The sequence below is a fragment of the Urocitellus parryii genome, chromosome 8 (genome assembly GCF_045843805.1).
Source record: "Urocitellus parryii isolate mUroPar1 chromosome 8, mUroPar1.hap1, whole genome shotgun sequence".
Taxonomy (NCBI): domain Eukaryota; kingdom Metazoa; phylum Chordata; class Mammalia; order Rodentia; family Sciuridae; genus Urocitellus; species Urocitellus parryii.
Genome location: NC_135538.1, coordinates 111902968 through 111918611, shown reverse-complemented (window position 1 = coordinate 111918611; position 15644 = coordinate 111902968). Strand labels below are relative to the sequence as shown.

The 15644-nt window shown below is 41.0% G+C and overlaps 1 protein-coding gene across 1 annotated transcript in view; it reads left to right on the top strand.

Annotated features, from left to right (window-relative positions):
- Dnah8 (dynein axonemal heavy chain 8) overlaps positions 1–15644 on the top strand; it is a 286408-nt gene that overhangs the window by 152285 nt on the left and 118479 nt on the right. Inside the window, exons 53-59 of the mRNA XM_077801771.1 lie at positions 2147–2289; positions 2725–2859; positions 3574–3696; positions 5520–5733; positions 8985–9094; positions 13227–13390; positions 14403–14595. Coding sequence (XP_077657897.1) covers positions 2147–2289; positions 2725–2859; positions 3574–3696; positions 5520–5733; positions 8985–9094; positions 13227–13390; positions 14403–14595 — 1082 coding nt within the window. The remainder of the gene's footprint in view (positions 1–2146; positions 2290–2724; positions 2860–3573; positions 3697–5519; positions 5734–8984; positions 9095–13226; positions 13391–14402; positions 14596–15644) is intronic.

The following is a 15644-nucleotide window of genomic DNA, read 5'->3' as shown; positions in this document are numbered from 1 at the left end:
GGATGAATAGATACGTTTACACACATATACATAGAATCCAGAGCAATCCAGTCTGTCATGTTCAAAGTTCAGGTTGCTTCCCCCTGAGCATGTCATCCTTATTTAAAGGCCAGGCCCCTGCTTACTCAGAGACTGGAAATCTATCTGCAGCAATTTTCTAATCATATGGCATCCAATTATTATGCCAATTAAATAATTACCTTCCTTTGTATCATCCAAGGTAGACATTAATAACTTTGTGTGTGTGTGTGTGTGTGTGTGTGTGTTACTAGAGATTGTATTCACGGGAGCTCTACCCCTGAGCTATACCCCCAGCCTTTTAAATTTTTTATTCTGAGTCAGGGTATTAATGAGTTGCCCAGACTAGACTGGAACTTGCAATCCTCCTGCCTCAGCCTCCTGAGTTGCTGGGATTATAAGCATGCATCCCTGGGCTAGGTCACTGATACTTACTTAAAAGAGCAGTCTAGCTGGGCATGGTGGCATATGTCTGTAATCCCAGCAGCTTGGGAGCCTGAGGCAGGAGGATTGCAAGTTCAAAGCTAGCCTCAGCAACAAGCAAGACTCTAAGCAACTTAATGAGACCCTGTCTTAAAATAAAAAATAAAAAGGGCTGAGGATGTGACTCAGTGGTAGAGCACCCCTGGGTTCAATTCCCTGTACCACCTACTCCCCAAGAAAATGAAAGAGCAGTATGGGAGTTTATGGCATTTCTTCCAAGCCAGTGCTGGGTCTATACGTTTAGATGATGGTGTTTTCTTGGTTTTACTGGAGATGTCAACAAAAGGTTGACAATACCTAGAATCACATCATTCTTCAAGGGAGTCCTAAGTGATTCTCTGACTAAAATGTTGAAGGACTGCAGGTATCTCATCTCACCACAGTCTAAACAATTACTTTGTGTGAGGAGTTGGGGAGTGAACCCAGGGCCTCGGGCATGCTAGGAAACTGCTTTATCACTGAACTACATCCCCAGTGCCTAAATGACTACTTTAGACGAAATGGAGTTGCCTAAGCACATGCCTATGAAATGAATGAAAATATTACATACTTGGTGGTGGTTAAAAGGGGTTCTAATATATTTATTCCATGTGATCTCTAGCTAGTTATTCATTACCACATCTTTCATCCATCCATTTAAAAAAAATTCATGGACATTAACATTTTTGGAGGTACTTTATTTTTAGATTTAAAATGAAATATGTGAATTTCTGCTTTTAGATTAAGATGGAGTAAGAGAGACTAGGTTTAACCTCTTACATTAGAAGGCTGAAAAAAAGGTATAAAGCAATGTTTTTCAGACATTGGAAAACGGGAAGCATAAGACTCAAATCACTGAGAGAAGTGAACAAGGAGATTTTTACCACATTACTACTGGAAGGCAGTAGCTCAGGGAGGGAAACCCAAACAGGACTAGCAGTCTGTCCAAAACGAGGAGGCAAAGGTGCATTCTGGGAAGGTCAAGAAGCTAGAATTGGCAGGGCAGAGCACCAGAGAGGAGGATCTGCACAGAGAGGAAGTGTCAGAGACCAGCAGAAACAGAGACAAATCTACAATTTTAGAAAGGTTTCAATACTCTATCAATAATCAATAATAGACAAAATTAGTTAAGTATATAGAAGATTCGATCAACACAATCAACCCATTTTACCTGACTGACAGATATAGTCTACTGCCAAACAGAATGTACATTCCCTTTAAGAACAGAGAAACATTTACCAAGATATTCTGGGCCATAAACTATTATCAATAGGGAGACTTTATAGCACTTCATGTCTATATTACGAAAGAATAAAGGTTTCAATTACATCCAAAGTAAGCAGAAGAAAGCAACAACAATAATTAAAACAGAAATCAATGAGATAGAAAATAGAACAATCGGCAAAAAAAAAAAAATCAATGAAACCAAAAGATAGTTCTTTGAAAAGATCAATGAAATTAATAAATTGCTTAGCAGAGATATTGAATAAAAAAGGAGATATAAGTCACCGTTGAATGAAAGGGCAGATACAGTAATGTATTTTAGGAAAGTGTTTTAAATGTTTATATGATCCAACTTATCATTTATAGCACTTATATTTTTGTATTCTGACACAATGTTTGAAGAATGCATTTTCCTGAAGATGAAATTTTACTTATTGTGTAGGCGATTGGGAGCACTGGAACAAGAAAGTTCTTCCATACTATTACCCAACTGACAGTATTCCAGACTATTCATCAATTTTGGTTCCAAATGTTGACAATGTTAGAACAAATTTTTTGATAGACACCATTGCAAAACAGCATAAAGTAAGTATAACAGGGTCTTAGATGGTCACAAAAAAGCCCAACCCTTTTCACAGCTACAGACAGAAGAATTGAATTCCAAGACAAGGGCCTGGAGGTAGTGTCAATGCAGGGAAGCATTTTTGACAAGTGAACGTGCCAGGGCACTCTGCAACTCAGCATCCTGGAAAGTGGACTGTCTGTTCTAAGTCTTGTCCACACTCCCATGCTTATGAATAATGACTCATTCTCTTCCAGCACTTTTACAGGACCCTATGCATTTTACATTTAAATCTTTAATTCAAGTAGGAGTTATTTTGATGGAGGTGTGATTCCAAATAGAAGTTAGAAAGTCACTGCATCCATTTATAGGAAGCAAGAATAGCCAGTAGCACCCTAAGACACTTGAAACTTAAACATTTGTCTGTTCCTCTCACCATGGCTACCTCCTCACTGCAGGCTGTTTTGCTCACGGGAGAGCAGGGAACAGCAAAAACGGTCATGATCAAGGCCTATTTGAAAAAATATGATCCCGAAGTACATCTTTCCAAAAGTCTCAACTTTTCATCAGCCACAGAACCGATTATGTTTCAGGTAAACCCTCCATCATTTGTTGCTGCAGGAAACATTTAAAAATTTTAAGTATTGCTTACAATAAACAGTGTGTGATCTGCATAAGATGGATACAATACCTTTGTTTTATTTTTATTTATTTTTATGTGGTGCTGAGGATCGAACCCAGTGCCTCACATGTGCCAGGCAAGCACACTACCACTGAGCCACAACCCCAGCCCCTAGCTGGCCTTCTTGTGGCTAAAGTTGAAGCCAAATTCAGATCACATGTTTTGGCCTAATGCCAAGGCTGAAGCTGAACTTTGGAGCATATTTATTTTCATATAAAGTCCTGATTAACATTCCCCAACATTTGTTTATAAAAATTCAGCAGCATGTATTTTAATAAGTATATCTACACTTATTTTGTTATGTTTTGGTACTGGGGATTTAACCCAGGGGTGCTTTGCCACTGAGCCACATCGCCAGGCCTTTTTTATTCTTGTATTTTTGAGACAGGGTCTCACTAAGTTTCTGAGGGCCTTGCAAAGTTGCTGAGTCTGTGCTTGAACTTTTGATCCTCCTGCCTCAGCCTCCCTGTTGGCTGGGATTACAGGTGTGCACCATCTGCGCCCAGCATTATTTACATTTATTAAATGCATAATAAATTGTATCCTATTCTGAAAAGATCTTCATATTTTTTAGAAACATGGAGTACAACCTAATGCATTAGACAAACCATTTCCTTTTCTCTAGAGAACGATTGAAAGCTACGTGGATAAGCGAATGGGAAGCACGTATGGGCCACCAGGAGGGAGAAAAATGACTGTGTTTATTGATGATATTAACATGCCTGTGATTAATGAGTGGGGAGATCAGGTATGACTAAAGTATCTCACACAGATGAAGCCTAATGGGTATTCTTAGATATGTCAATAACCTGCATGTTCTTAAGTCTAGTAGCAATTCTCAGACTTTTTGGACTCTCCTTTCTTGAAATCCCTGTGTACTCTTCTACGATGACTCCCTCCTGTCTCTTTGGCGACCTGGTTCCAGTGTCCTTTCTGGGCCTTCTCTTGCTTCTTCCTTTCCCTGGGTTTTCATCCTTGCTCTGACCTCTCTGCACTCTCTGTCTCTCTGAGAACTATGCAATGTTTAAAACAACAAACAGACCTATTTATTTACTCACTCTGCCACACACCTCAGTCCTAGCTGCAGTCATCTATTGCTTTGAGTCACTTCTTATTAGAAGACCTCACCAGGGTTGCGAGCACTGGGCACACTCCTGGTGGCATCCCACCGACATACACTGCCTCACCAACACCATCTACCGAAGTCCACCAGGGTTGGTCCTGTCCTGCTCTTTAACCCTTGCCCCCTCCACCTGTTCTCACATACACAACCAGATAAAACATGAGTCAGATCATGACACACTCCTCTGTTCAGAATCCTCTGAGACTTGTAGTTGTAAGTGCCCAAATCCTTACCATAATCCAAAGACCCTATGCTGTTTGATGTCACCTCCTCAGAACTCCGCCCCAGCCACATTTACTGATCCTGTATGTGCCTGGTATGTCACTCGGCATCTCTGCCTTTGCTCGTCTCTCTGCCTGGAACGCTCTTCCCCTGGGTATCTGAATGGATTGCTTTCTCACCTCCTTTGGATGTAGGCTTTTATGTCACGGGAGGTGAAGCCTTCCCTGCTCTTCATATTCCCCGATACCCTGGAGAACCTCCTGCTGCATTTCTCTGCTTTATTTTCTTCAAAGGCTTACAGTACTCCGTTTTGTTTATATATAAGCATACATTTGTATATTTTGTCTCCCATAAGGAGAATGTATGCTCCATGGACAGGGAATTTTGTCTAGGCTACGTGAGAAGCTGGCACACAATAGTCATTCATTAAATGTTGGTTGGATGAAAGTATTATATTTGAGGTGCTGGTGTGCCGTCCATTTGGAAATGCCCAGCAAGAATTTGGGTGCACAGTTATGGAGCTTAGAAGGGAATCTGAAGCTAGAGTTACAGCATTGAGATTCTTTGGCATGTAGTATCTAGATGATGTCTCCTGGGATAGCAAGAAGAGAAGAGGGCAAGGGCAGAACCCTGGAGAACAATCACACATGAGGGATGGGTGAGTAAAGCGTAGCCTGGGAAGCAGTCAGAAGTCATACCTTTGAAACCAAGAATGGAAAAATGAACAAGAAAGAGGAAGTGTTGCAGTGTCAGAAGCTGCAGAGATGATAAGATGAGCACATAAAACCCCAACCCCAAACACTCATTAGTATAATACTGAAAGCTCAGGGTGGAGAACATCCTACATACTGATCTGAAGTATTTTGAAGTGTTGGATGTTGCATGTGAAAGGTGTCTATAGTAAAATTCGAAACTCTTAATACATTGGTGATTGTACCAAATATCTAATAACCACCCATCTAAATTTATTTGGAAACTACTTTTACCTGTGTGGTGAAGGGCACCCTGGACTTGCACCAGACATGTTTGACTGCTGGGGTAGGGTTCCTGGGTGTAGGTTTCTGGGTGGGTCATTTAAGCCACATTGCCTTGAAGATGATCATTGACATTCACAAACACTTCCTTGGTCAGAGTTGGGTGTTTTCCGCTGATCTCATCTGTACTATTTCATAGGAGCTATGAAGGAACATGATATGTTACAAAAATATTACTGTGTGAAATTTCAGATAACTAATGAGATTGTACGACAGATGATGGAAATGGAAGGGATGTACAGCCTGGATAAGCCTGGAGACTTCACTACTATCGTTGATGTGCAGCTCATTGCCGCCATGATTCACCCCGGAGGTGGTCGAAATGACATTCCACAGCGCTTAAAAAGACAATTCACTGTGTTTAACTGCACATTGCCTTCAAATAATTCAATAGACAAAATTTTTGGTATGAATATTTTTGATGTTTAGTTTTTTTACTGCATTGTGTAATTGATATAAACCATGCAAAATGTGAAGAGCTAAGGAGACTCTGTTTAAAATAGGGATTACGTTTTTGAAATGGAAAGCTAAATACCGGGAAAAAGGGATTCAGTATTAAGAAGATGGCTCCTGTCTGTAGCCTAGTCTAAAACCCAGAGATATTTACAAATAGCCTTGTGGGAGGTTTGACACTGGAGGTAAGGGGAGCTTTGTGTTTTTGTTTTCTTGACATGGCTAATGGGAAAATTGGGGTGAATGAATGACACTATATCCACACCCATCCCAAGTTAATAATAACATGTCAAAACAAAGGTAGCATTTTGATATATTAATGAAAATAAGATTTTTTGACACCAAGTTTAGGCACACATAAATTGTACTATCAAACTTTATGTACCTGCAAAAGAACAGACTTATACATAGATGGACATTACTTCACAGAGCAAATACTGCAGACCTGAAGAGGAAGACAAAACTTTTCATAAGCAGTACTGGAAAAGTTAGTAATTGAAATTGGACTCCCTGCCTCACATGAACCACAAAATCAGATGCTCATGGATTTATTAAGGACCTCAGTATGCAAGGCAAAGCTATAAAGTGTTTGGAAAAAAAATATAACGAAATATCTGTATGACTTCTAAGCAGGAAAGGGCTTTTTTTCTTTTGCATTTTAAAAATTTGTTCTAATTAGTTATACATGACACTAGAATGCATTTTGACACATCATACACGGGTGTACAATTTCTCATTCTTCTGGTTGTACATGGTGTAGAGTTACACTGGTCATGTAATCATATGTGCATCTAAGGTAAAAACGTCTGATTCAATCCTGGTGGGACTACAAATTGGAGCAACCACTATGGAACCCAGTATGGAGATTCCTCAGAAAACTTGGAATGGAACCACCAATTGACCCAGCTATCCCACTCTTCAGTTTATATCCAAAGGACCTAAAATCAGCATACTACAGTGACACAGCCACATAAATGTTTATAGCAGCTCAACTTACAATAGCTAAACTATGAAACCAATCTAGGTGCCCTGCAACGGATGAATGGATAAAGAAATTGTGGTGTATATACACAATGGTATATTACTCAGCCTTAAAGAAGAATGAAATTATGGCATTTGCTGGTAAAGGATGGAGCTGGAGAATACCATGCTAAGCAAAATAAGCCAGTCCCCAAACAACCAAAGGCTGAATGTTTTCTCTGATACAGATGCTAATCCACAATAAGGGGGGAGGCGGGGACTAGGGAAGAATAGAGGTACTTTGGATTAGACAGAGCGAAGTGAAGGAAGAGAAGAGAGGCTGGGGGTAGGAATGATAGGAAAGGACTTCTTAAATAGGCTGAGTGCAAAAACAAAGGAACAAAAGAATAAAATTCACTAGGTTAAACTGAAGAGCTTCTCTCCATTTGAACAGTGCCCTTCAAAGAATGAAAATACAAACCTCAAATGTAACAAAATAATTTTTAACGCATACAATAACAAAAATTAGTATTCTGAATATTTAGAGAAATTGTATGAAACAATCAGGGAAGCCAACAACCTAATGTCAAAATGTGCACAGCCCGAGACCCTTGGAAGAGAAGCAGCTAAAGTGGCCGATGAACAAATGCAGAGGTGGCTAACCATCACATATGGAAACAGACAGACTTGAAATGCCATTTTTTACCCACTAGATTTGCTGCATTGAGAAATTCTGACAAAAATCAAGAGTTGATGAGACTGTGAAGTCAACTGGAACTCCCATCCCCTGCGGTGGAGGTGCAGGGGGCCACAGCCCTTTAGATGACAATTGGCATTGTTACTGGTGAAGAAGAACAGGCACATCCCATGCATGCTTTTCAAGTCTCCTTTAAGAAGCCCTTTCCTATCCAGGCACCACAGAGGTGCCCTTGAATGTTTTTTTTTTTTTTTTCCAAACATTATATTGTTTTGCCTTCGGTATTTAGGTTCTCAATCCTTGTGGGGTTGATTTTGTGTATCTACGCCAGAAGACGTGTACAGGAATGCTCCTGGGACAGTGGTGTTCGTGACAGCAAAAGCTTGAAATAACCCAAATATGTATTGCCAGTAAAATTGCATAAATAAACTTGTGGCAAAGACTCATGGTGTGGTGAGGCTCAGGGGAGTTAAGTAACAGCCCTGCCAGAGCCTTTGGGCTAGTACACGGCAGAAGTGTGTGCTCGCCCCTGTTTTCTGATTCCAAATTCTATGATTCTTATTATGCACCTGTCCTACAGGAAGGTAGATATCTAGAATATAGTATTTCAGGAAGCAAAAAGGTCTTATGGGCATCTAGAACAACCAACTGTGACCTTGGAGGGCGATTACGTGTCTCTTGAAGACAACTCTTCCTCCATCCATGTGAATGAGCTCCATTTGCTTTAGGACTCACTGCCCTTCATAAGCCTGTTCTGTATCTCTGAATATGTTACCCATGTTCGTATTCCTCTGAAAATACCATGCCCCGACCTGAACACCTTACCACCCACACCTGAACACCTTACCACCAAAAAGAGAAGTGAAGCAAGTCTCTTTTTGCAGTTCGAACCAAAGGCATTTTGAGACTTTAAGAATAGTCTACAAACCCGCAGGTTACTCCTTCCCCAGGGTGATGATGTCAGGAGACTGTCACCGAGCTAGGCGTTCCTTAGGAATGGCTAGGAGCCAAGCACAGGCCAGAGTAGAGTGTTGACTGACTGCCAATCAGGAGCTCTGGGTCCTAATTTCAGCTCAGTCAACAACCAACCCATGTGACATTAAATGATTTCCTTTTCCTGTCTGGGCTCCGTCTCCTCTCTAAGATGCGGGAGTCATCAGTGAGCTTTTTCAAGTTCTCGGCTTAATGCCGACTCACAGACTCCGGAGCCAGCCCGTCTGGGTTCACACCTCAGAATGGCCAGCATTCAAGCTGGGTCCTGTGAGCAAGTTGCTAGGCTTGTGGGGATGCTCCTCCTCCTCCTCCTCATAATATCTGCCCCATATCCTTTCTCATGGGGTGTTGGGAGGATGGAATGAGTTAATGCAGACAATGTGCTCATCACTAAGCGTGGCCGGGCCACTGCTGGCTCTGTCGTAGCGGGTCCCCTGGGAGAAATCCTTAACATCCCCAGCTAAGTCCATCTTGTAATGATTTATTCACTGGGATAAACATGTACCTTGTCATCTTTTTGCAAACTCGTATCTTCGATCTTGTTTATTTTCCAGGAATTATTGGCTGTGGATACTTTGATCCCTGTAGAAAGTTCAGACCTGAAATATGTGAGATGATCATACAGTTGGTCTCAGCGGGCAGAGTGTTGTGGCAGTGGACTAAGGTAGAGGATGCTTCCTTATCCATAATTTTTTTTTTTTTAAAGTCAGATCTTCTAGGAAAGACAAATTAGCTGCTCACATTAATTAATGACCCTTTTTCCTTCCGGGTGGCAAGTGTTCTAACTGAATGATACTTTCCCTATGTGCAAAACATCACTATAAGCCACCCACGACATCCCAGATAAAGTAGAATTTTGCCAAAACAAGAATGCTGCTTTTCCACCTGTCGCTCTGATTTGTATTTGTACTCTGATTTGTATTTGATACCTGGGTTTCAAGATATTCTCAGTGGCCTAAGACTTGTAGTCTAGCCTGTGCATTTCTTGGAGATGCATCCTGTGTTACTAAGTGAATGGAAGTGTTCTTGATGAAATAGGCTAGTTTTTAATCCACAAGTCAGTGCCCTATGGAAATCTTGGCAAGCCTGTGTTACCAGGTAACCAAAGGCAGTACCCACAAAAAGACCAATAAGTGAAGGTTTGAGATTTAAAAAAAAAATGAGGTTAGTATATTTGCCAACAATTGGCATAAGCAATTGTTGTTTTAGTTTGTTATGTGTTCATGAAGCCAGTTGAACACATCAGACAGATGTGAAAACCTGGAGTCAGTCATGCTTTCAGATTCCTGGGTGGCCTAGGGGAGTTCTGGATACAGAAGGATCCGAAGAGGAGTTGGTGTTTCCTGTGAAATGCCCTTCCGCTCAGTCTCCTTCAGGGATCAGATCCTGATACTGGGCCCTGTTCTTTGTTCACACAAGGCCTTTGCACATGCTGTCCTCTTCTAAAAAAACCGAAAAGTGAATGCCAGGGTCTATGAGTGTCTGAGATGATTTTCTGTGGTAAGATCCATCTCTTTTCCACAAGGCCATTTTTTCAATTGAATGTGCTTATATGCATAGTTTTCTGAAGAGCTTGGGTCTTCCCACTGTCTCTGCATCAGTGTCCTTTGTCATTAGGTTTCCTGGCTCCACTTCCTCACTGCTCACTACCTTGAACCCATGTTGCACAAGCTTTCATTCCCACTGTTTGAATCAAGGTCCCCAAAGACCTCAATCTTGCCAAGTTCAATTTTCTTCTTCTTCATATTTGGCTTGGTAGAAGCTTTGGACGTAAATGATCCTCTAAAATACTTCCTTCCCTTGGCTTCACAGGGTCCCCATCCTCTTGTTCTTCCTCCTATCTCTCCAGCTACCTCTTCTTGTCTCTGGATCCTTAAATGCTCCTGATCTCACTTTGGGGGAGGTGTGGGGGGGTCTCCTCTGTCTGCATCTTTCCTTCGATGGTCTCATTCCAGCTCCAGGGCTTTTAACACCATCTCCATGCTGATGACTGCAAACTCAGCACCTCCACCCTAGGCCTCTCTGGTTGGCTCTGAACTGATTCTAACTCACATTAAAAGGATCATCCTTTGGATTTTTGCCTCTTAGTTAACAGCAACATTGGGCGTCCTGCTTCTCACGCTGAAACAGGGGGCACCATCCTTGGTTTGTCTGTCTTGCTGCCTACATTCTCTTCATTAGCAAATCTCAGTGGCCTCTCCATTGAAATATATCCCAAAGCCGCGCGCTCCTCCCCGTTGCACCAGGACATCTGAGAGACACTTCCCTCGCCCATCCTCTGGACCTGCGAGAGCTTCCTAACCAGCCTCTGTGCCCTCTTCTTGGCCCCTTGAGTCTGTTCTTTACCCTGTCCTAGAATTATATTTTGCAAAAGTAAACGGAAGCCAGGCGCAGTGGTGCACCCTGTGATTGTAGCAACTCGGGAGGCTGAGACAGGAAGATCTTGAATTCAAACCCAGCCTCAGCAATTTAGTGAGGCCCTAGGCCACTCAGTAAGGCCCTGTCTCTAATAAAATAGACAAAAGGGGCCAGGGATGTGGCTTGGTGATTAAGTGCCCCTGGGTTCAATCCCTGGTTTCAAAAAACAAACAAACAAACAAACAAACAAACCAGTAAATTGGAGATCATTGCTCTTTCGCACAGTCACCAGCTACATTTGTAATTGCCCATCTGAGCTGGCCTCTGCTTAGCTCCCCTCCCCTACCACTCTTCCCATGGTCCTTGGCCTCTCCAGGGTTCTCGAATGGCTGAATCCTTGTTCTTTGTCTTGCTCCTTCTAGTCATTCTTACCTTCAGAGGGACTTTCTTCAATGGTCTGCTACCTGTGTCTCCCGCCAGTCATTATTGGTCTCCTGGACCAACTTTTTAAAATTTAACCATTGCTTTTATCATTATTATCTATTTGTTTATGAATGTTTCCATCTCCTGTGTATTGCCAGGCTCCTCACTAGAATGGAATCTTTATTGATGGTGGAGGACTTAGCTCTTCTGTTAACTGTGCTGTGGGGTCTTCGTTCAGAGTGAATCTTTCTCCCTTCAGCTCCCCCAAATAAGCAGCTCTGTGTCTTTGCTTCGCATCTTCCATCTTCACAGAGTACTCTTTGGATCTGTTCTTGCATTGCACAGCTCCCCACCTTTCTCTTACTTTATATAGCTTGAAAGCAGAAGCAGGGGAGAAAAGGAGACAAGAAAACTGAAGGGGAGCCAGGGCGCGATGGCCCACGCCTGGAATCCCAGCAGCTGGGGAGGCTGAGGCAGGAGCCTCAGCAACTCAGCAAGGCTCTAAGCAACTCAGCAAGGCTCTAAGAGACTCAGCCAGACCCTGTCTCTAAATAAAATACATAAAAGGGCTGGGGAGTGACTTGGTGGTTAAGCGCTCCTGGGTTCAATCCCTGGTATCAAAAAAAAAAAAAAAAAAAAAAAAAAAAAACAACCAGAAACCAAAGAGATAGTGAAGCGAAAGAAAAATGCAGATTAATAAATAATGAGAAGAGGGAAAGAAAGGAGCTTTAAAAAACAAACAAAACAAGATCTTTTTATAGATGACTTCGCTTGCCAATAGCAGCCACTCTAGCTACAGTCTCACCATGCTAAATAAATAAATAAGTGGCATCTATACAACCTTACCCCTCTGGGTATTTTTTACATATTTATAGTATAAATGTGTGTTTTATATTTTAGTGGGTAGAACGAACATTTTATCTTACAATGGAACTGAGCAAAGAGGGAAATTGAAAGGTGATAGATAAAATAACCTCTCTTTCCTCTTGCTGAGCCTCCTGCTGTTTTAACTGGTACTGTGAATTAGCCTGCAAAAATTACTCTATGAACTCAATAGAGCACTTTCTCAGTATAGAAAAGGGTTATTCTATGAACAGGTACTGCAGAGAGCATTTGCTTTCCTGCATTAATGGTGTGGGGAGTTTGCTTTGTGTCACCTGAATGGAGGTTGTTTTTACTTTCAAAGATGATGGTGATGATATCAATTATGACCTTCGCACATGGCAAGCCTCTCTACACCAGCAGCACCTCCAGTGCGCCCCTTCACCTGCACCTCTCTGGGCAAGAATGTGGTGTTGTTATAGCTTTGTTTTTTTACATCCTAGAAGTTGGTATAAATAGCAAATAAATTAGCTGAATACTCTATCTGTGCTTGCACACTAAAAACAGAAAACCACCTCTAACAGCTGCATGTCCGAATTGCCTGTCAACTGATTACAGCAATCCGAGTATAGGGGGGATATTGATTGAAATGGGTACCCACAGCAAAATCCAGGTTATGATACAGAAACATATGTATGGAAATCCGAATGCATTGAGGACTTTAATCAAAGAAGGATATGGAAGACTTTGGAAGTAGACATTGATTATTTTTACCTGCAAGATGACCAGTTGGTGTTCAGTTATTTGGTTATGACATACTTCCATATATATACATGAGTAAGATTAACAATGATTAGAGGTGATTTTTCCCACAGCTCACATAGTTCTTAAGAATTAAGGGTAAAATGCATGGCTCAAAGCTGACTAACAGTGGGAGAACAAGGTTTTGGAATCAACATCCAGTGCGTTATTTTGAATCCATCCTGTTGAAGGGCTGGATGGTCTTTTAAATTCCGTTGGTTTATTTATGGTGTGGTTTTGCCTGTCATTGCTGTGACAAAAATATGAACTTGATTTATTTGCTCAGCCTATTTTATCTAAAATAGGACTTGTGAGATAGAAATAGTTCCCAAAACAGTTCTACTTTTAGTGTCTGAAAACTAATTGAGAATATTAATTTTTTTTTTCACTAGGCGAAGATGCTGCCAACTCCTTCTAAATTTCATTATATCTTTAATCTTCGAGATCTTTCCAGGATTTGGCAAGGAATGTTAACGATAAAAGCTGAGGAGTGTAACTCAATGACTGTTCTCATGTCACTTTTCAAACACGAGTGCAACCGAGTAATTGCAGACAGGTGACTGTTACAGCCCCTTGAGTTAAATTTTTTTTTTTTTTTTAATTGTACCAGGGATTGAACTCAGGGGCACTTGACCACTGAGCCACATTCCCAGGCCTATTTTGTATTTTATTTAGAGTCTCACTGAGTGGCTTAGGTCCTCACTTTTGCTGAGGCTGGCTTTGAAGTTGTGATCCTCTTACCTCAGCCTCCCTAGCTGCTGGGATTACAGGCGTGCACCACGGTGACAGGCTCAGCACTTGAGTTCAAATGTGCAACCTGAAATGTTTATGTGAGCACATTAATTCTTGTATTATCTACTCAGATCAGCTGAGTAGTGAGTAGTGCCTCCCGTTTCAATGTCTTTTATAAGGCATGGATGGCCTTTTCTACCTGGGGTCACCTTAAATAAAATGCTCTGCCAATTTGTGAGTTTGATACTGCAGCAGGACATCTTTATACATCACCACATCATCAGAGTGTTGATAAAACTCAGCAGCACACTCTCGTCATGTGGTGAGCTCCGTGTAGGTTTTGCATGGTGAAATCTGGTTTCAGTCATCTTTGAGCCTCCGTCTCCTCATCTTCAATATGTGAGTGATAATGCCAGTCTCACAAAGTTGAAGGGTGTACCACGGTGTCTCCTGTATGGGTGGTACTCGTCAAATGCTAGCTCCCCTTCTTCCTTTCTTCCTCTGTGATACTGTGAGTTTGAAAAGGACCTTTATGCAATGTGTGTCCCCTAACCCAGAAAGAGGACACTCACCTGCCACTGACCATCTTGTCTGCACTCCAATTTTAGGATCCACAGATGTCACCTGAGCGATTCATCCGTGTTTCCTATAAGCAGTAATTGTCTTAATGGAGTTGTGTCCTTCTTGTCCAAATGTGGGACATGGTGTTTCCCTGTCTTGATGTGAGGAAGGTGCAGAATTGGGCCTGCGAGCAGGTGGAGGGAGGCTGAGACTACATTCACCTAGAAAAGATGCTTTCACATTTTTTTATTCTTACTAGTACATTTTCCTTTCAGATTTATAAATCCTGAAGATGAACATTGGTTCAATGTACAACTTGTTCGTGCTGTTGAAGAAAATATTAGCCCCGAAGCGGCATCGTCTATTTTGCCTGAACCATACTTTGTAGATTTTCTTCGTGACATGCCTGAACCAACTGGCGATGAGCCTGAAGACACTGTATTTGAAGTACCCAAAATCTATGAATTGGTATTCATTTCCATCTTGCTCTCTTTTTTTAAATTTACATCTCTTTTAAAATTTTTCAAATTTTTTATTTTTTCTTTTTAGATATGCAGGACAGCATATTTTGGCATATTATACATACACAGAGTATAACTTATTCTAATAGGATCCCATTATTTTGGTTGAACATCATGTGGAGATTACTGTGGTATATTCATATATGAACCTAGGAAAGCTATGTGAGATTCATCCACTGTCTTTCCTATTCTTATCCCCACTCCCTTCCCTTCATTTCTCTTTGTCTAATCCACTGAACAAATTTCCATCTCTTAAAAGAGTTTTTGGATCACTCATCTCACTGGTTATTTCCCTCTGTGCCTAAATCCACCATTGAATTACTGTAACTTCTAAATAATCGATGTGCAGGGATTGGTATGCACCAACTAAATGTTTCTTTCAAAGAAATCTAGAAACAATCTTACAAAGCCAAATGTAAGACAACTGTGCCTATTATCAATACTTTAATTAATATTGCTTTGAACATCTCAATAATGCAACACAATTAAAATAAATGTTAAATTAATAATATTTAAAATTAATAGTTAAAAATAGACATTACTACCAGCTAGGGAAGAAAACCCAAATTACTGGCAGATGACAGGATTATCTAATTATATAATCCAAGAAGATTTTGAATGTGTTTTAACTAGTAAGAATTCAGTTAGTTGATTGAGTGTTACATAAATAAGAAACTTGATAACTGTGCTCCACCAGGGGTTGGCCAATTAGCCAGTCTTGCCAGCTGCCTGTTTTTGTTAGACTTGTGAGCTAAGAGGAGTTGTTATACTTTTCAATGGTTAGGAAAAAAATCAAAAGAAGAATAATATTGTGTGACACATAAAAACTATATGGAATTCAAAGTTTGGTATTCCTAAACGAAGTTTTATTGGCACACAGCCATACCCATTTGTTCATATATGACCAGGGGCTGCTTTTGCCCTGTGAAGGCAGAATGGAGTGGTCGCAGTAGAGATCGCATGGGCTGCAAAGCCTAAGATATTTACCATCCTGCC